The following is a 20,962-nucleotide window of genomic DNA, read 5'->3' on the forward strand; positions in this document are numbered from 1 at the left end:
AGTAATAAAATTGTATCGATATATTCATTTAATATTTAAAGAATTGATTTTTTAAGCAACATAAAGAAAACCGCACCATTGATATAATACATATGTATTCATTTCATTTAATAAAATCAACCAATGACAGATCGTGTTACTTAAATAATTTTTGCCGAATGATTACAAGTATAATAATCTTATTACTTAAAAATTTATAAATTATTAATTATTAAGCAAAATAATTAAGTAATAAAATCGAATCGAGTCAATTTGTTATCGATACAAATTATTTAGTGCGGTACTTCAAAATGGAGCAGACGGTGGAGATTGTTTGACGTTTATAAAGATTTTGAAAAAAATTTATTTTCTTGCCATATTTGCACTTGATAATGGTAATTATTAAGAAGTTTCCAAGTGTTATTTATCGCATGAATTAAGCATACGTCATTTTATGTGAAATGTATAAGTAATTAAGTTTCACATTTATCATTGACTGTTTAAATAAAAAATGAAACATTTTAAATTAGATTCTGAAGAGATGCTTCTTGATTTAGCTTTGAATTATAAAAGTGTACGTGAAATTATTGCGAATTATGTTTATTTTGAGCATGAAATTACCATAAGCTTATACCACAGGTGCCATAAGCATGTACTGCAGTTGTCACAAGCATGTACCGCTGTTGTCACAAGCATGTACCGCTGTTGTCACAAGCATGTACCGCTGTTGTCACAAGCATGTACCGCTGTTGTCACAAGCATGTACCGCTGTTGTCACAAGCATGTACCGCTGTTGTCACAAGCATGTACCGCTGTTGTCACAAGCATGTACCGCTGTTGTCACAAGCATGTACCGCTGTTGTCACAAGCATGTACCGCTGTTGTCACAAGCATGTACCGCTGTTGTCACAAGCATGTACCGCAGTTGTCACAAGCATGTACCGCAGTTGTCACGTGGTCTAAGCTTATGGCACTACTTCAGTGACCACAAAGCCTCCCAGTATGTTAGAAGTAGTTGCGTGTTATCGTATGGGCAAAAAGGGCAATTGTCCCTAAACCAATTTTTTATAAGCTCGTTACTGTAATAACCATTCATTCACGTGGCATCCTCTTTACAGAGGTTTGCAGTTGATGGATAGTTCTTCTCCACTCTTCACGGTTGTAGACTTTTTCCAAGCTTGAGCCGGTCCATTTTTTTGATGATGACCTGCCACGTTAGCCTAGGTCTTTCCTTTCTCTGTCTGTCCTCCACCATTCCTTGAATTGCAATTTTCATCAGTTCCTCTTATTATATGCCCATCATATTGTATTTTTCTTCTCTGGATGCTGACTGTCAGGTTTCTTTCCATTCCAAATCTACTCATATCTTCCTCACTGGTTATTCTATCTATCCAACTAATTCTTCCCAAGACACCATGTCTCAAAGGAATTTATCTTTTTAACTGCCTCTTGGTTTATTGTCCATGTCTTGCATCTGTATTTAGCCACATGCCAAATCATTGTTTTAAGTATTTTTAGTTTCAATTTTTTGCATACATTTCTATCTCTTAATACTGAGGTCATTTGTGTGAAAGTGGCTTTAGCCTTTCTTACTCTGTTTAATTTTAATTTCATAATTAGATCTGTTATCCTCAGTTATTAAACCTCCTAGGTACTCAAATATTTAGTCTCATTAAGTAATTTCTTTTGTCGTCATGTTAATGTTGTATGTTTGATTGATGCACAACTTTTTTATATTCTCTTGTTCATATCCTCTTAGGTTGTTGTAACTGCAATTGACCATTGATCCCAGGCAAAAGAATCCACTCATATTCATTGACAAACAAAACAAAATCACATACATTATAGATATAGCTGTACCAAACAACCACGAAATACAAAATATATACAGTGGAACAATTAACAAACACACAGAACAGAATGCTGCAGAGCCTTGAAAGAGTAAGAAAATCGAAAAAATTTAAATAGAGAAAGATTCAATGTAGATAATTTGAAGTATATTTGTTGTCTCTGACATTTCTAGATGCCAAACTTCCATGCAGATCATAATATGGCATCATTTCCAGCAGGAGCCATACCTGCACATTGCCAAGCCTCAACAATGGAAAAATGGCAGTATGGCTCTTGCTGGGAATGACGACATATTAGATGTAGAGTAATTAAGTGGTAAATAAGATAATTGCTGTAAATGTTATTAATGTTGACTTTATTAAAACTCTCCAATAACTTATTTAATTACATGCATTCAAGTCTATTGCTTATATCTTATTCACTAGAGAATTAACATAAGCTAAACTTGACAGTCTATAAGTAGTTCTCCAAGAATTATTATATAAAAAGAAGGGAATTACTGAAAATTTATCAGTTTTTCTAGATATGGTATGAATTTTAGTGTCTAATAATGGCAATTAAAATGATTGATATATAAAAAATGGGAGAGAACTAAGATGAGGAATATTGTAAGAATTTGCAACTTGATTTTAGTAGCTTATTACTGTCCTGACAGTAATTATTAGGGGCTCTCTTTGGAATATAACCAACTGCAATAAAAAGGAATACGAGGAGATGACAAACATATGTGGGAAATTGGGCTACTAGGGTAGAGGAGGGGAAGAAAGAAGAGAGACACTTGGAGCTAGAACTGAAGGGAGAGCAGATTGCGAAGGTTGGCTCTCAGGCAGTCTAGCTATAAATATGGGTGTCCACTAGACTCTTGTCTCACATCTCTGGAACTATTGTTTTTTTTTATTTGTGTAGTTTTCATTTTGTCTTATAATTTTTACTTACTAGAGAGTGGAAAATGATTGTTTTCTGTTTGTATTGGTATATTATTTAAAAAAAAGCACAATGCATGTAGAGAAAACAAACAAGCATAGGAAGAGCAACAATATAAGTTTAGAATGCAAAGAATTGTAAACTTATATTGTTGCTCTTCCTATGCTTGTTTGTTTTCTCTACATGCATTGTGTTTCTATTTTTTTTTTTTTACTTACTCCACTAACAGTTTTTCTTCCTCCCATTGATATTTACTATATTTATTATAAATGTAACATTTGACAATTAATAGCATGTTTATGCCATAAGAAGACATATATACTAAATTTAAGCTTGTTTTTCCTCAATTAGGAACAAACCTATGTGAAAAATTTGAAATGAGAGGTAAAGTACAGCATTATTGTAAGGAATAGAACTTTTATCAAAGATATTGCTTTAAGCTTCATTTGTACTTGTTAGGAATTAATTGTTAAATAGCAGAACTAATTTTTTCTGTAAGCAGAGTTTCCTTGGTTTTAATATTTTTATTTGTAATACTTCTATTCATGGTTGGAAAAATAAAAAAAAAAGAATAATTCTAAAATGGCATTTGCATCTTCTTCTTTTTTTTTTTTTGTAAAAATAATACCATCTGTATCAGGAGTGTGCTGAATATAGTATAGATGCACCAATTGATAAAGCACAAAGCTTTTATATTTTTAATTAGAAATAATTTAAATATGTCATTAGTTGCCCCAATAATATAGAAATATGCCCACAATAAGACAGTGTTTTTCAACTTTTTGCCAATAGTGGCATTTGCACTTGGTAATTTTCTCTTGCTGCATACCTATCAATGAGCTTATTGTGCCTTGTGTACTTTTAGTAATATACATGCAAAATGTTATGACACTACTCGGTACTATATTTCATGATACTCTTGAAGTTATGGCACCCCAGTTGAAAACTACTTATAATAAGAGAAAGAGAAGTATTTGACTTGATGTGGTCTTGCTTAGTTTATTCATTGTAGCAGCCCCAAGTATTTTGCATGACTCTATTATTTGCCATTGTAATTTTTACATAATAAAATGAATGTTTATTTTTTTTTGCCAAAATTAATTTTATTGGCAGGTCCCTATATCTGTGTTTCCCAAGTTGGCATTTTTTCCAACTAGAACTGTGTATTTAATAAGAGTAAATCTATTGTAATTGTTGTTATACTTACAAGTTATGCAATTAGAATCTGTGTGATGAGATGATCCTTCTAGTTCTCCTTTAACTCATATGTACTGGTACTTTATATATTGCTTACTGTATCATTTCTTGATCATTCTGTCAATTATTGTAGTCATATACATAGTAAAATCTAAAAGTTTCTGACTTTATCCAATTTACTGGATAAAAATTTAAAAAATTTTTTGATATAGTCTCCTTGTACAGTACATCAATACTTTTCTTATACCGTATTTTACGGACTATAAAACGCACTTTTTTCTTCGAAAAATTGCCTCCAAAATTCAGGCGCGTCTTATAGTCCGTAGCGTCTTATAGGTATTTTTAAAAAAAAAAATTGCTTAAAAATTAAGCTGCGTCTTATAGTCTGTAGTGTCTTATATAATACAGTAATTCTTTACTAAAGTTCTGTACTCTCATAAAAATGGTCTGAATCTTTCCCTTCAAAATATGTCATTAATGCAAGCTGCACATTTTTATTAGTTTTAAAGTTTTTCCCCTGTAAATCTGATTTCAATTTCAAGAATAAGTGGTAGTCACTTGGGACCAGATCAGGGCTGTAAGGAGGACGTTTTAGTTTTTTGAAGCTTCATTTTTGAATAGCAGCCCTTGCAAAATGTTGTGTGTTGCATTGTTTTGCGAGACAGCTTTCCATGCCATTTTTCTTTAATTGCATCTCTCAATTGATGCATAATATGTTTCAGTTACAATAGTATTTTGTTCTTTGAAATCAGTCAGAAGAAACCCATCAGAAACGCAAAATATCTTGGCATGATCTTTTGCTATCACTAATCATTATAAAGAAAATTGATTTTTTGAGGTGGAAAAGAACTGGAGGCTGCAAACACAATCCAATTAGAATAATATTAACCAAATTATGTCTTGCTTATATCAATTAGTCTATGGTAAATTACATTGTATAGTGTCATTATCTTTGTTTTTAGTTAATGTCAGTTTCAAGAACCTATCAACGACATTAAGCAAGGATGTTTTGTACTTGTGATTGTTTAAATTTACATGAAAGATTTATATTTTTAGCTTTATAGTTATTTAAGTATTTATTAGAATGTATTTGTTTAATTTTTTTTAAATGTTTGTTTTAGTCACATACAATATTATTGATTCAACCTGGAAAACCTGAAACCAGGACTTATTCAGATTACGAATCTGTCAATCAATGTATGGAAGGTATGTTTAAATATGTTTTTTATATCTAATTAAATAATTTTATAAAATCATTTGACTTGAAAACTTTCTTTTATTATATATTGTACTTTTAAAAAATTAACAGCTTTTACGATTATAACTTCAATATAAAAGGTAATGTAATTCTAACTATAAAATTCATTTCAGTTTTATACACAATTTCATTTATTCCAGTTTTCATTCCAATATTTATGAAGTCAACATTTATAAATTAAAGCGAAATGATTACTGGATTGATATAATGCTAATGATATCAGGCTATATTACTACCAGTGGTGTGCCGTCCATGGAAGCTGTGGAAGTGTAGCTTCCCTTGTATTTTCTAAAATATAAATACATATTGTGCAGTTATCTTCATATTTTAACACAATTTGAATTATTTAAAATTAATATTTTATTGTAACCTGCATTATGTATTTTATTAGTAGTATTTATACATGCAAAAACAATGATAAAATTGCTATTGTATACTTTATGACCGAGTTCCGTTCCGACGGCTATGTCGTTAAGTGAATTGGTCGATAAGCGAGGAGCTTGTGCCGGGAATATAAGATTGTTGTAAAATTATACAAATTATGCAACAAACTTCAAATTTATTCATAAAAAGACTATTATAGTACGCTATTAGCCTATTATAGTACTATAAGACTATTATAGTATGCTTAATGCACATGTCACCATTTGCCACTGACCGACACTCAAGCTGAGAAAGGGGATTCCTTGAATTGCAAATCAAAACTCGATTGGTCGTAAGTGCGAGTGGTGGTTAAGCAGGTAGGTCATAAAGTGAGGAGTACCTGTATTTGAATATAAATTCGTATATGCATATTTCCAATGGAAGTGCTGTATTGTCGAATATGGGACAGCTTCCACGGCAAAAATATTTGAATGGTGTAAAGCAGCCAGATTACAGGCATTTGCGCATGCACTTTACAGAGCACCAACTTCACGCAGTTTAGCTCGTGGATGCTACACACCAAAATATCATATAACACTTCCAATGATTCTATCCTGGGCTGGCACAGCTTCCCTATCATCAAATATCACTGCACCCCACTGATTACTACTACTATTATTAATTAAATGCTAAGTAATTTGGCACTAGAGACAGGCATTAGGTATCATCTCTTGCTAAATTTAATAATTATAATTAAATCAATATTTTAATAATAATTTGGAAGGTTCTAAAAGAAAAGAATTGGCCCAAAGCATGACTCAAACCCACAATTCCACTTATCGTGCAGTTGCATTGCCAGTTATGCTATCCAGACTTTTGTCTGATCCTCGCTTCCAGAACTTATTAATTTGAATATAACACACTTGGTTACTTACTTCACTGACTGGAGACTATTTATTGTCAATGGCCTGTAACTCCTGCTACGGCACTCAGCTGGTTATTTTACCTACCTGGCATACATACATGCCATGCCAGAGTAGATGTGATATGAATTATTAAAATATTAATTTTATTATAAATATTAAATTTAGCAAGAGATGGTACCTAATGCTTGTCTCTAGTGCCAAATTACTTAGCATTTAATTAATAATAGTAGTAATATAGCCCAATATAAGCTGGCAATTATTTGGCTTTAATTAACTATTTGGTTTAAGATGTTTATATTTATAAATTAATGTTACTTTTTTTTTAAACAAAGTTATTATAAATCATGATGCAGTGGCAAGTAGTAAAATAAAATAAAAATACAAACAAAACAGTGTTTAAGATCAAAGAATATAACAAATTAAAATTTTCTAGTACAGGTAGTTATATATATACCCAACTTTCAGATATAATGGCAGTTCCACACATTTGACTGAGCACTGACCCGATACTGAGTAATGTGGCTAATTGCCTTTTCTCACTCCTTGTTGATATATTGTGCTAAATCGAAGGGGATGAATAGGCAATTATTTGACAATTGGCAAATACTGAATGTATGGAGCTGCCTTGACATGTTCTAAAATGTGTACAAAAGTCAAATATCTGAAAGTTGAATGACAGAACTACATGTTATGTAGGGAGTTTATTTTCAGAAAACTGAAAAGAAAAATTATAAAATCTCTTATTAAAGTAAGAAAGTTTAATGTTTTACAGTAAATATGTTACAATGCATAACATGTTATCAAAAACATTAAAATCATAGATTAGACAGAAAATAGACAATAATATAATAAGAAAATTTTTAAAATGATTTTAATGTTTGCCAGAAATGTTTAATAATTTACCAAAACTAAAATTAGCATAATTGCAACTATGCAGAATATTTTCAGGATCCAAAATTTCTTCGAAACAAATCTTACATACAAAATTTTCCTGAAAACTGTTGCATGCTAGCACACAAAAGAAAACAACATTTTATGAAAGACTTAATAATAATTACCAAGTAGTTTGAAATATTCTGATTAAATTATATAAATAATTAAATAAGCCTACTGTATTGGATTACACTAAACTGATAAATTAATTTAAAAATTATTTAAATTAATAGAACACTTTAATTTAAGCACATATCATCACATTTAAATTGTATGTACAATTATAATACATTGATTAATAGAAATGAAATTAAAGTTGAATGGGACAGGCATCCTCAATAATGCCATGGATGACCTTTTTTAGTGTAGGGTGCTCATTAATGAACTTTTTGACGTCCAAAAGATGTTTACTACAATGATGGTTGTGTAATTTTTTTGTGTGAAAAATTATTTAAACAACACATGAATTTTTTGTAAATGCATAATAATTTTTTCAGAGTTTTTGACTGACTTTTTCTTTATATTTTTTATTTTTGAAAACACAATCTTGTTTTTTATTAACTTTATTATTATTTTATTTTAAAGCTGAATGATTGCCGGATTAGATTGGACTATACTGTTGCTAATAATTACTAATTAAATGTGAAATAATTTGGCCTAGAAGTAGGAATTAGGTGCTTTTGTAGCTGAGACTGACACATTCCTAAATGCACTCACACAGTCCTATAAACAGGCAATGATGTAACAGGTGAGTGAACTGATCAGAAACAAAGAAACATTATTTCTTCCATACTATCTCTCACTACCAGAAATCTGTTAAGAGTTGGGGATTTAGCACTGAAATGTGTGCCAGGCACTACAGCCAGCACTGCCTCATTATGGCCTATGGTTCTCACACTTAACATCTGTCCATTCTTAATTTTCTTTCTTTTTTGAACATCACATTTAGATGTTGATTTGTTTTATTGTGTTAATTTGTTAGATTGTGTTTTAAAAATGAAATTGAAACAATTTCATTTTTAAAACACAGGATCTCTCTGTGTTTTGGCAAATTTCTCCTGTTAATATCTATAGACTTAGCCAAGACTACTATTATTATAGCATTGTTGTAACTATTTCTCTAATATTAATTTTTCTATTGCAAATTTCCCCAGGAATGCTTTAATTTCCTCAAATTTTGTTTGTGTGTTTGGACATATTCTGCATCCCTGTCATATATTTGTTCAAAATATTTGTTTCTCAGCTCAAAATGCATAAAAGTGCAAATTTTGCCATAAAAGTAATTTACAGATATCAAAGCATTATTTAACATATAAAACAACTAACTCCCTTATCAATAATTTACCCAAAACTGTTTTTCTGGCAATCACCATCTTTGTTATCTTAGTGTTTTTCTGTTTCTACATCTTCAGTGAAAAAAAAAAAATCACACCTTCAAGTAAATCTTTAAGAAAATAATATGTATCCATTTTACACATACCATCTTTTAATACAGAGAAGCTGTTCTCTGTATTAAGCTCATCATCTAAACTTCTCCTCTGACCACAATATCACCTTACTCCACTATTTACGTTCATAATTATTTTCCCTTTTTCTTTTAATCATCTATTTATCTGTATTTGGTAAACTATTTCAGTTATTATTATTAACAACTGCTTTTTAAACTTTCAAATCTAGATATTTTCCATTCAATATTTTCTTCCTATTTTTAACTCTTCCACTATTTTCACCTCTTCCGTTCAACATGCTAATTTTACCATACCCTGTCTTTGTCAGCCATTCTTGTATTGCTTATTCTTAAGTCCCTTTTATGCTCTGTAATCTTTTTCTGAGAATCCTTCTCAAAACAATAAAGAGTAATTTGTCTGAAAATCAAATGTTCAAAAGTTGAGGAGGATCATAAAACTTTTTATTTTATTATACAGTATTATATTGTACAAAACAGTATATAAATATTATAATTAGTTTCTAAGAACAGTTTATTATTAATTTTTCATTTATTATTCATTTAATTATGAAGTTCTGATGAGTTGAAACTTATTTCTAATTTATACAGAAAATAATAAAAATATCATATTGTACATACTATTGAATTAATATACTTTATGAAAAAGTACTTAAACTTGTTTTTTCAAATGTAAAAAAATTAAATAAAAAGTAATTTATTTTGTAATTTGTAAATAGAATATTTATATAATCCCAATTGTTATCTGAGAAATAATGAATACATTTAATTAAACATCCAATCAGTTACATTCAATTAATTAAAATGTCAGGTGTAGATGTATTGAATAAACTAGCAGATTTATCACAGATGAATAAAGATAGGTTATCTTTATTCATCTATAGTTACATTGTAGTTATATAAATCAAATACTATAATACAACAAACATTAAAACGAAAACCACATAAAGAGTTCGGTTATTTCAATCTACCTTGTCATATTTATTGCGACACTTGGATGGTACGAAATGGCACAATTCCGTTGGTTAAGTAGACAGGAATTGAAAATACCATAGCTTAAATTTTTTAAGATATCATATTTCTTCCTAATGTTAACTCTAAGAAACTGTATCATTCACAGCTGAATATCAAACGATAATCTGCCAACGAATGAAATTTCAGAAAAACCAGACCAAATATTTAAGCTGGGCACACTGGAAAACCACTTAAAAACGTATTTTATGCTCCCCAGCAACCTTATGCAGTATTATGTAATTTTCCTATTTGAATGCCATTCATACCGCTTGTCTGATAGAAAGAAAGGTCTGTTGCAGAAAGGGGTTGAAGTAATTCGACCAAAAGTAATCGTTGACCTCCTCCTGGGAGAGAGGATGGTCAATGACTACCACTTAGTACTGGTCTACTATTAATATTTGAAAAGTGTTTCATGTTAGACAGATTATGATGACTCTGCATATGATCAAAGTTGCTAACCTTAACGTCTGAAAGACTTCATATAAAACTTGTTTAAATAAAAAAAATATTGTAAAAATGCAAGAATAATTGCTTTTATGTGATAATAAAATGTTTATATTTTTGCAAAAGATTGTATATACTACACGAGAATAATATTCTCATATATATTTCATTTATAGAAAAATTATTGGGCTGCAATTTGAAAAATTGTAGACCTATAAACTTCCACTGTCTTCCCTCTGACTTTCTATCCTTATTCTCGAGAACAGAGTCAGATAGACGAAAATCGAGGCCAAATATGAAAAGTTTAATGCATGAAGTCCAGATTAACTATGTACGAACATCTGGTACAAACCGAAAGTCAAGTTACTTCAATTCAAAAGTTTATCCCCGAATGGAGTTAGATACAGTAGATGACCAACACGACTGTATTGCTAACAGGAAAAGTATGATGTGCAGGGGCAAGACCCCACAAAAAGAATCTCGAACATTGTGACAAAAAGTTGCAGCCCAGCATTGTGACGATGTCACAATAAATAATCAATAGTTAGAATTAGTTTGGTTTATTTGATTATGACAATGTGACACACGAGCGATCTGCCAAGGGGAATGCATCCTGGGAAGACTTTTATATAACGCTAACTGCTATTTAGGTGTTATGAACTTGAAGAAAACCTGGAAATCTGCATATGGCCAGCTCGTTGGCCATGTCTGAATCCACGACAAACTAACTACTGGTGTTATCCATTCAACTACAAAGGGCACTTATTAAGAAAGTTTCCTTCAGAAATAAAAAAATTCTAGTGGCAAGTGCTATAAGCTACATGTCACAGTAATTAAGTAAATGTAATATATATATATATATTACATTATTACATATATATATATATATTTTTAAAAATTATATTATTTTTGTAAGAATTATATTTAGTTTATGATTTTGATAAATTTTTTGCCAATAGATGGCGATATGCATAAATCAGCAAATTGAATGTAGATGGAAATTAATTGATTTACAGAAATTCAATGGATAGTTTGGGGTGGGATGTACGACATTATCTAAATTAGGAGAATGTAAACTCAACTGCCGAGTTTTGTAGCAATTGTAGCAATTGGTCGAACGGCCTAGGAATGTATAATAAACAAACAAACATTCTCATATATATATAGATATATAGATTAAGAATAAAATGTTATAAGCAATTGAATTGTACATCCTGAGTTTATGTAATTTTGTACCAATTGATGTGTATGATTCTTTTGTGATGAAATGTACTGTGTTTAATATGCATGCTGCAAGACATAAACATATCAGCTCTTTTTCTTTGAAATTTATTCAACAATTCAAATAATGTTTTGTCTTATGAAAAATTCATATAAAATTAAAGAAAATTTCACGAATAGGGACATTTATCTTTGCAGGGAATTATGTAACAAATATAAATAGACTATTTTTTTTCTTTTGCTTCTTGTTTTTCTCAATATAAATTAAACTCTTCTCTTGCCTTTCCAATTTTTCTTTTCTTAGTCTCCCTCTTTTTCTACATCCACTACATTTATGAATTCTTTGGTACTCTGTCCATCTTTTGCCATTGACATTCTGATGTTTCCTGGCAGGAAACTTTGCTGCATCATCAAATACATCCTCCTGATTTTGAACTGACTTCTGTTCCATGGATTCAGATTTCTGGATTGGGGATGGAATGACTCCTTTGGATAGGGAGTTCTATCCCTATCAAACTGTATTTTCACTGAAATAGATGAAGTCTGTGTAAATACTATGTTATTTTGCACCTCCATTAGTTGAAAAAAGTAAACTTTGTTGAACATGTTGAACATGAAGGGCTAGAATGTTTTATTTTGTTTGACACTTACTATTGAAACTGTTTCTTGTATGACACTCAACAGCAGTTTTCTAATGAAATTTGTAAGTATTATCATTTTAAAAGAAATGATACATAGAAGAAAATTTTACGGATAAGATTTTTCACAATTAGCTTAATAATAATTTGAAAAAATTGTAGACCTATAAATTTTTACTGTCTGTCTTTCCTTGATCTTGAGAATGGAGTTAGATGGATGAAAGATGAGACCAGATATAGAAACCTTAGGGGCAGGAGGCCCTGATTAACTATATAAGAACTTTCTGATGCAAACCAGAAGTCATGTTATTTCAATTCAAAAATTTTCCCTGAAAGGTGTTAGATAGATGACTGGCACGACTCTATTGTTAAAGGAAAAGTATGATGTACAGGGGCAAGCCACTATTAAAAAAATTGAGAACATTGTGACTACATCACAATAAATAATTGCTCATCTTTAGTTAAGATTGTTAAATTGAGATGAAAATTTGTAATTAAAAACTTTACAATAATTTTCATATAGTTTATTACAAAAAGAATGAAATAATTCATTAATAAATATTGCAGATGTGATATGTTTTTATAAACAAAATCTGTACATAGATTTCTTATGACATATGATGTGTAGGGTGGTTTAATAGTCAGTTAACTGTGATAAATTTAAAGAACACCTAAAACATATTTGGAACAGCTGCCTGTTGTTCATAAAGCGTCTGAATCTCAAATAATAACACGGTGCTGTTCGAAACCAATTTTGCTGCATTTAAAATAATTTTAAAAATATGACTCAGATAATAGATTTGTGGGCCACTTCTTATTTAGATTAAACTTTCTAAATATAGAAAGAATATCTATCCTACATATGAAACAAAAACATCCTTTCTTGAAGTTTTATATTATATTCATAGTTACTTAAACTCGGAATCAGAGATGGATGTTAAATTTGTAATTTTACTTCATATAATTTAAGTGAGATATTTCACAATCAAGGCAGCGGGATCAAAAGGTACTTGTCTTGGTTTTATATTTTAGAGAAAAATACAAAAAAAACTTTACCAGTTGTGTTATTATACCTATCCAATAACACAATTATAATGAAAAAGAACAAGAGTAAATCAGAAACTTGTGGATACACTTATGTTAAGATATCCATGAGTTATTTATTCCTGTCATCACTACCCCGTAATTCACTGCCTGAATCTTTTTCGAGTTGATTCGGTTGTATCACCGAACCTGTTTACGACATTGTAAACAGGTAGAACTACTACTACAAAATTAGAACCTAGCAATCTGACAATTCTCTTTTTTCAACTAAACTGTTAATTTTCAGTATCACCAATACTGCCAACAATTTTTTTTAATCATCAAATGGTGTTCATGTACGTAGTGAGTCAAAAGTTCCTCGAACATTTTTCATTCCAAAAGTAATAAAGATATACTCTATTAATTTTGTTAATATGATTACATAGGAAATAATGCATGGAGAGTTGCATGAGATTTTGAATTTTGTTTGCATGGTCACTTATGTTGTAACTTTCTAATGAGTACAGATAAAAGTTTCACGACAAAGTTAAAGAGTACAGTTTAATAACTCTAAAACCATTTTCTGAATTCAAATAAGTACATTTAGTACTGTGTAATTTGCATCTTTAAATTTATGAGGAGTAAAATGTTTTCATTTTATATCCCATTGAATTCTCCATTCGTGACTTTTTACGTAACTACATTAACAAAATTAATATATCTTCAATACTTTTGGAATGAAAAGGTTGCAAAGGTCTTTTGACTCGCCCCTTAAAAACACAATGGTCTTAACTCGTATACTCCGAAATTATTGACAAATCTCCGTTTTTGATCTCATTGCTTCACTTGTCTTGTGACAGAAATGCTGTATAAAACTGAAAAAAAGTTGTTTTATCTCTATTTATTGAAAAATAATATTGTTTGTATAAAATACAAGTTTATCTTATACTCATTGTATATATCTTAATATTGTTTATCTGTTGTTCTAAATTTTACCTATTAAACTATTTTATTTTTAAATCTTTTACAATCATTTCTAAATATTTTAATGCTTGTTCTTTTGTTCCAGTTTGATTTGAAAAGCCATCATTATCCATAATTATAAACTTTCAAAAACTCTTTTGTATATAAAGAATGTAAGATAAAATTTTGTAATAATAAAAATATTCTGTAATATTTTAAACTCTTAATATTTTCTCTGTTATCTTAAGTTTTTCAGAATTATATATACACAATTCTCTTGTAATCTTTAGCAGTTTTAAATTTATTAATTAGACAGAAATTTAGCAATACATAGCAAACTTAAAATATAATGATGAATGTCTTTTCATTTTGTACAGTTAAGGTTACCTCTATCTAAATTTTCAATGTAATTATTAAATTTTAAAGTAACAAATAGATATAATAAAGCACTCCTTCAACACAGTTAACACCATGTAAACCTTTCTACAAGAAAATAAGCCATTTGTTTAATTAATGCCGAAAATGTCTTCGTTAATTAAAGGAAATTAAGCAGCAAGGAAATCTAAAATATTTTGATTTGCAGGTTTATTTCAAAGCATCTGTTAAATCTTTGAATTGCAATATCAGAAAAAAGCAGGTGTAATTGAAAAGTGTATATTTGGAAAAGTTAAATCCATCTAACAAACAAAGCAATAATTACAGATATGTCATACTAATCTTGTATAGCTTTGCAGTTACTACTTAAAAACGTAACACAAACGTTTCCGACCCACTTCTAGGATCTTCCTCGGGTGTTTTATAAGTTTTTCTGGTGTGACTCCGATTTTTAACCGTTCGGGTCTCCAATGCTTCTATCTTCAACATTAGAGATAGAAGATAGAAGCATTGGAGACCCGAACGGTTAAAAATTGGAGTCGCACCAGAAAAACTTATAAAACACCCGAGGAAGATCCTAGAAGTGGGTCGGAAACGTTTGTGTTATGTTTTTAAGTAGTAATTGGAAAAGTTCTGTAATTCTCTCATCTCTTTTATATTTATCTTCATGACATGATCAAACAATATATGAAGATGCTTGACTACTGTTTGTTTATGTTCATGAAGGTGAGTTGAAAGTTTAACAGCATTAGAGTGTGTTAAAACTTTAATAGATTGGTTTCTTTAAGTATTCTATGATTCTATGAGCATTTCTGTTGATAAATATACTGTAAGTATAGAAAATTAATTTTTTTTAATTATAAATTAATTGAAGAGTTTTGTAGTAAACCAAGAAAATGTATAATATGAATTATTTTAAACTTACTGTAACTACGTTTGTTTATAATCTAGTCTAGTATTTTCAGTGTTTTGTTATTTCACTACTGTACAATATGAGTTGTTTAAGACATAAACCTGAGACAGAAGAATTGAATCCAATCAACAATGTGTTCTTATTTTTTAATATTGTATTTTCGTTCCAAAATTCATTTTAGACATTAAGTCCTTCTTCGCTCGGAGTACGCACAATTTAATTTTTTATTTGATTTTAAAAACATTGCAATTTTCTTACGATTCAAGTAATTATAATGTTTTGGTTTACTCTTAGAACTTGACAATTATCTTACAATTTGGGTGATGTAGTTGATCTTAAAAACATCTCAATTATCTTGCAATTCAAGTAATTACACTATAACCGTTTTTTGTTTGATTTCAAAAAGGTTTTATTTTACCATTAATACAAATTAAATTCGTATTATTGTTGAAATAAAATCCATAAAAGAATAATAATGAAATTGTAATGGTTGGTTGTGGGATCAACTAAAAAATAGTTATAATGTACTTACTCGAATCATAAGATAATTGAGATGTTTTTAAGATCAACTACATCACCCAAATTGTAAGATAATTGTCAAGTTTTAAGGATAAGCCAAAAAATTGTAATTACTTGAATCGTAAGATTAGTCTACAATGTTTTTAAGTTCAACTAATAAATTAAATTGCGTATACTTCAACTGAACTGGGACTTAAGGCCCGAAGTGCATTTTGTAGAGAAGATAAAATATTAAAAAATGAGAATTGATTGTTAGTTTCTGGATTAACTTTTTTTGTCCCAGGTTTAACAAGTCTTAAACAACCTATACTGTAGTGTAGCAAAATAAGAAAACACATTATTGTAACTAGTTACAATAAACTCTTACTAATCCAATTCATGTGTAGTAGGGTGCTGGATTAGTGAGAGGGTCAGATTACTGAGAGTAGTCTGGCATTTTCACTAATCCATTTACTGAGACTAAAGCTTGCATAAAGGTGATGAATGTTTTCTTTTGGTATTGATTCCATTTTGGAGGCAGGTGGGCAAATAATACAGCATGCTAACATAGTACTGTGCACCCAAGGAAACCCAGGAAAACAAGATGTGTGACATGACAACCCAATAAATAACAGCCAACCTGATACATTAGAATTTTCAAAGAATGTACTGGATTTTTATTGGGATAAATTATGGCTGCTTTAATGATCAGAAACAAAGCAGTTTGGTTTAGAGGAAGGCAGTTAAATTGTCATTTTGTAAAAAGTTTAATTTTTAAGTTTTTTAAAATTTTGAATATTTTGAAATAAAAGATTGTTCTGGATCAGAACTCCACAAGTCCTACTTGCCATGTATTTGCATTGGCAGTTATGTTATTGGACTCTGTATTTCCAAAGCTATTAATTAACTAATTTAGATATAACCATATGGCTTAGAGATTGGTGGCTTAAATGGCTACCTCTAATTCAAGTTGCTTTGTTTCTGATCATTGAAGTAGTCATAATTTAGTCCATTAGAAATTTGGCAGATTATTTTGAAATTATAAGTAGCAGTTGTAAAGTTGTGAATGTAAAGTTGACCTATCTTCCTATTAAGGACACCAAAATCATTCATTAATCTAGAAATGTTTTCAGCATTTACTAATCCATCCTCAGCTATCAAAAAACAATATATTTGAATCTTAAAATAGAACAACAGGGAATAAATTTTAAAAATATCGCTTAATAAAGGCTGAAAATGTTTCTAGATTAATGAATGACTTTGGTGTCTTTAATGGGAAGATAGGTTGACTTGTACATTTAAAAATTATGCCGAGTTTTTCTAAAGATAAAATTGGTTTATTAAATAAAACTGGAGTTTATATCATAAAGTTATGTAGAGCAATGGCGTGCAGTGGCATTTGATGATAGGAAAGCTGTGCCGGCCCAGCATTGGAAGCATTATACAATATTTTGGTGTAGCGTCCACAAACTAAACTGCATGAGGGTTGGTGCTCTATAAAGTGCGTGCACAAATGCATATAATCTGGCCGTTTTACACCATTCAAATATTTTTGCCATGGAAGCTGTCCTGTATTCGACAATGCAGCACTTCCATTGGCAATATTCATATATGAATTTATATTTGAATATACAATAGCAATCTTATAATTTTTTTCACCTGTAGTATAGAAATTTTTAATAAGAAACATAATGCAGTTATAATAAAATATTAATTTTAAATAATTCAAAGTATGTTAAAATATGAAAATAATTGCACAATATGTATTTATATTTTAGAAAATATAAGGTAAGTTGTGCTTCCACAGCTTCCATAGATGGCACACAATTTATGTAGAGGTATAGAAAGTTTCTATGATCTAGGTTCTATGATTAGATTATTAGATATTTTTCTTAAAAACATTATGCATCAATTAATAGGGATAATACTCGTAGTACCTGCATCAATTTGACACAATGTATAACGTACAAGATGCTCAATTCCAGTATATGATTGTGATGTTTTCGCTCATCATCGAACAATGGCATATAACAATAAATTGAAGGTTACTTGGAACAACTTGATGCTAATATACAAACTAAGAGAACACTGTCCAATTCTCCTAGGCAGTGTACATGTGTTGTGACGACATTGAATGGGGAGGGTGTCAGGAGGATGTTGATGAATGTGACACGGAGAGGGGAGGTCATCCAAATGTTTGTGCATACAAAATAATTCATTTATTTTGAAATATTTTTATAAGTTATACTAACCTTGTTTCCATATCTATTTTTTCTAAATTCTTATTAATGTAGTATGGTTGCTGTTTATTCAATTCCTATGTATAACATCCTTTTAATCCAAAGATCGTCTACCAAGAAAAATTCTTTGGATTAAAAGGACATTATACATAAGAATTGAATAAACAGCAACCATACTATGTTAAGAAGAATTTAGAAAAAATAGATATTGAAATATTCTGTTGTTAATTGACATTTATTGTACATTTGATTGTGCAACTGGGGAGAGGGGAGGCAGTGATGGTGACAAATTGTACATGGAAGGGGGGTGGAAGTAAAAAATTAAGCAAAATCTGTCATTCATTATGTACAGTACAGTACAGTACATGCCACCCTACTAGAACAAATGTACTGTATATTCATACTTTCTTTAAATATACTCATGTAATTAATATCTGGAATGCATCTCAATTAGAGAATGTGTAGAAATGAGTACTTGATACACAGAATTTTGTAATTTATATAAGAAAATAATAAGTTTATTTGATTGATAAAATTATACATACTGATATATATGTAATATACTAATCATCAATAAGCTGTTAAGATTCTGCTTGATGATTGGTTAATTTTAAAAATCTATTCTATTTTGAGATTCAAATATATTTTGTTCTTCAATAGCTGAAGATGGCATAGTAAAGGCTGAAAATGTTTCTATACTAATGAATTGTTTTGGTGTCCTTAATAAGGAGATGTGTCAACTTTACATTTAAAAATTCTGTCAAGTTTTGTTAGTTTTGAAGATTGTAAATTAATATTAAACTATATACAAAGCTACAAAAAGCTTTTTGTAGCTTTGTATGACATTTACCCAGTTTTTGAGTGGTGTATTTAATACTAAACTAATTGTATAGTAATAATTATAAATGTATTATTATTTTTTATTGAAAATTATATATGATTTTTAAAAATTTGATTTATTTCAGGTGTTTGCCACATTTTTGAAGAGCATCTAAAATGTCGCAATCCAAATACGCCTTCCATAACTTACGACATCAGTCAACTTTTTGATTTTATTGATCAGTTAGCTGACTTGAGTTGCTTAGTGTAAGTTGCAGTTATTGCTTTGCTAATAAGACTTTTATAAATTTTAGAATATTATTATTATATTTTACAGCTACCAAAGAATAACAAATACCTATGCACCATATAATAAAGACTGGATTAAAGAAAAAATTTATATATTATTAAGACGCCAAGCAAGAAACCATCCACTATAAATATTTTATGTCTTTGTGAATATATTAATTATACTGATATTAATGACTTATCTTAATATTGTTTTTTTTTCATTACTTGACATAAATTGTTAATTACTGTTATTTATATTTTTAATGCTAATTTATCTATTGAAAGTATATTTTATAACTGTCGTAGATACTTACAAACAGTGCTACCTATTTTTTACTTTGCTTTGAAACCAAAGAAATAAAATAAACATAATTAAATTTATATTAATTAATAAATATTTTTTCTTTGAAAGAAATGCTTTTATAATACTTACTATAGTCTTAAACATTAATTTTTTTTATTAAATGCAAGCAATCTTTGACTTACATTAACTCAAACACAAGAGTTTGCTCTTGAGAATGATAAAAACGTACTGCATAGCTAAATTACGAACAATGCATGACTCCATATATAGGGAGGCCAAAAGTCAGTTAATCACTCTATAATTTTAAGAACAATTAAGATCTGCATGCTATTATTTATCATTAGTTGCTTCTTTGGAACTGGTTTTAACTGTTCTTTAAAATACATATATAATATAGTTGTGTCACTACAGTGAATTAAATATATTTCTAATTGTATGCTTTTTATCAATGTAACTTACATTAGCCAGTAATAGGAGCCTGCAGTGATGCAAATTCAGTGTGTACGATGTAGGCTGATGCAGCACGTAAACAAGTTACAAACTTTGAAGGGGTTAAATTAATTAATTTCAGAATTAGAAGGGACAATTGTTTTAGCTGGTAAATCATTTTAAAAATGCAGTATTTGTTAACAAGAAACACATTTTGGCTTATGTAAATCTTGATTTATTGCATGTGTGTACAGAATGGAATGTTTATGTAAGTCAGTTGAATGTTTTTACAATTAGAGAATTTAACTAAGAGTTTTGTTGTTTAAGCATGTGTTAAGAACAATTATAACATAAAAAAGTTAGATAAAATTTATTCATGATGCATTTTTCAGTCCTGTTTAACTGTTTCTCATAAAGATAACTTTCGAATAATTCACCTGTAAAAACTTTTCACCCGGAAGTACATATTTAAAATATTAAAAAAGAATTTTTAAGCCCAACGTATACATTCTGATGTAGAAGAATTTTATGTATGTATTCTTATATTATTTTTGATTATTAACGGAAAGAGATAACAAAAGTTAATTTTATGCTTCACATATTTTATTGTAGACAATTTTTCTACAGTAAAAAATATAATTTGAATACAATAAAACATATATAGTAAATATAAGTATAAATTTTTATTTCATCTGAAATTTTTTTTATACATTTTTTTCATAAAAATTCACAATGAAAGCAGTAAAACATAATACAAAAGATTACTACAGGTACAGTTGATTTCTGAAGATATTCCAAACCATTTAGATTTATAATTTGAAGATATAGAAGATTTAAAGTAATATAGGAAAGTTTATGAAAATTCTACTAACAAAATATGCAACATTTTAGGCA

At 29.3% G+C, this 20,962-nt stretch overlaps 1 protein-coding gene across 1 annotated transcript; it reads left to right on the forward strand.

Annotated features, from left to right (window-relative positions):
• Nucleotides 1-260: 260 nt before the first annotated feature.
• LOC136979125 (enhancer of rudimentary homolog) lies at nucleotides 261-20,944 on the forward strand. The gene is made up of 4 exons (XM_067275051.1): nucleotides 261-374; nucleotides 5,073-5,157; nucleotides 19,191-19,311; nucleotides 19,382-20,944. The coding sequence occupies exons 1-4, from the start codon at nucleotides 372-374 to the stop codon at nucleotides 19,482-19,484; spliced, it is 312 nt and encodes a 103-aa protein (XP_067131152.1). The 5' UTR covers nucleotides 261-371; the 3' UTR covers nucleotides 19,485-20,944.
• The last annotated feature ends 18 nt before the right edge of the window (nucleotides 20,945-20,962 follow it).

Source organism: Centruroides vittatus, unplaced genomic scaffold (genome assembly GCF_030686945.1).
Source record: "Centruroides vittatus isolate TY-2023 unplaced genomic scaffold, ASM3068694v2 contig_579, whole genome shotgun sequence".
In the NCBI taxonomy this organism is placed as follows: domain Eukaryota; kingdom Metazoa; phylum Arthropoda; class Arachnida; order Scorpiones; family Buthidae; genus Centruroides; species Centruroides vittatus.

What these genes read in the sequence shown, in the direction of transcription:
- LOC136979125 (XM_067275051.1), top strand. An exon ending in TGTCAATCAATGTATGGAAG is followed by an intron (nt 5,158 to 19,190) that starts GTATGTTTAAAT and finishes GATTTATTTCAG; the next exon opens with GTGTTTGCCACATTTTTGAA. An exon ending in GCTGACTTGAGTTGCTTAGT is followed by an intron (nt 19,312 to 19,381) that starts GTAAGTTGCAGT and finishes TATATTTTACAG; the next exon opens with CTACCAAAGAATAACAAATA.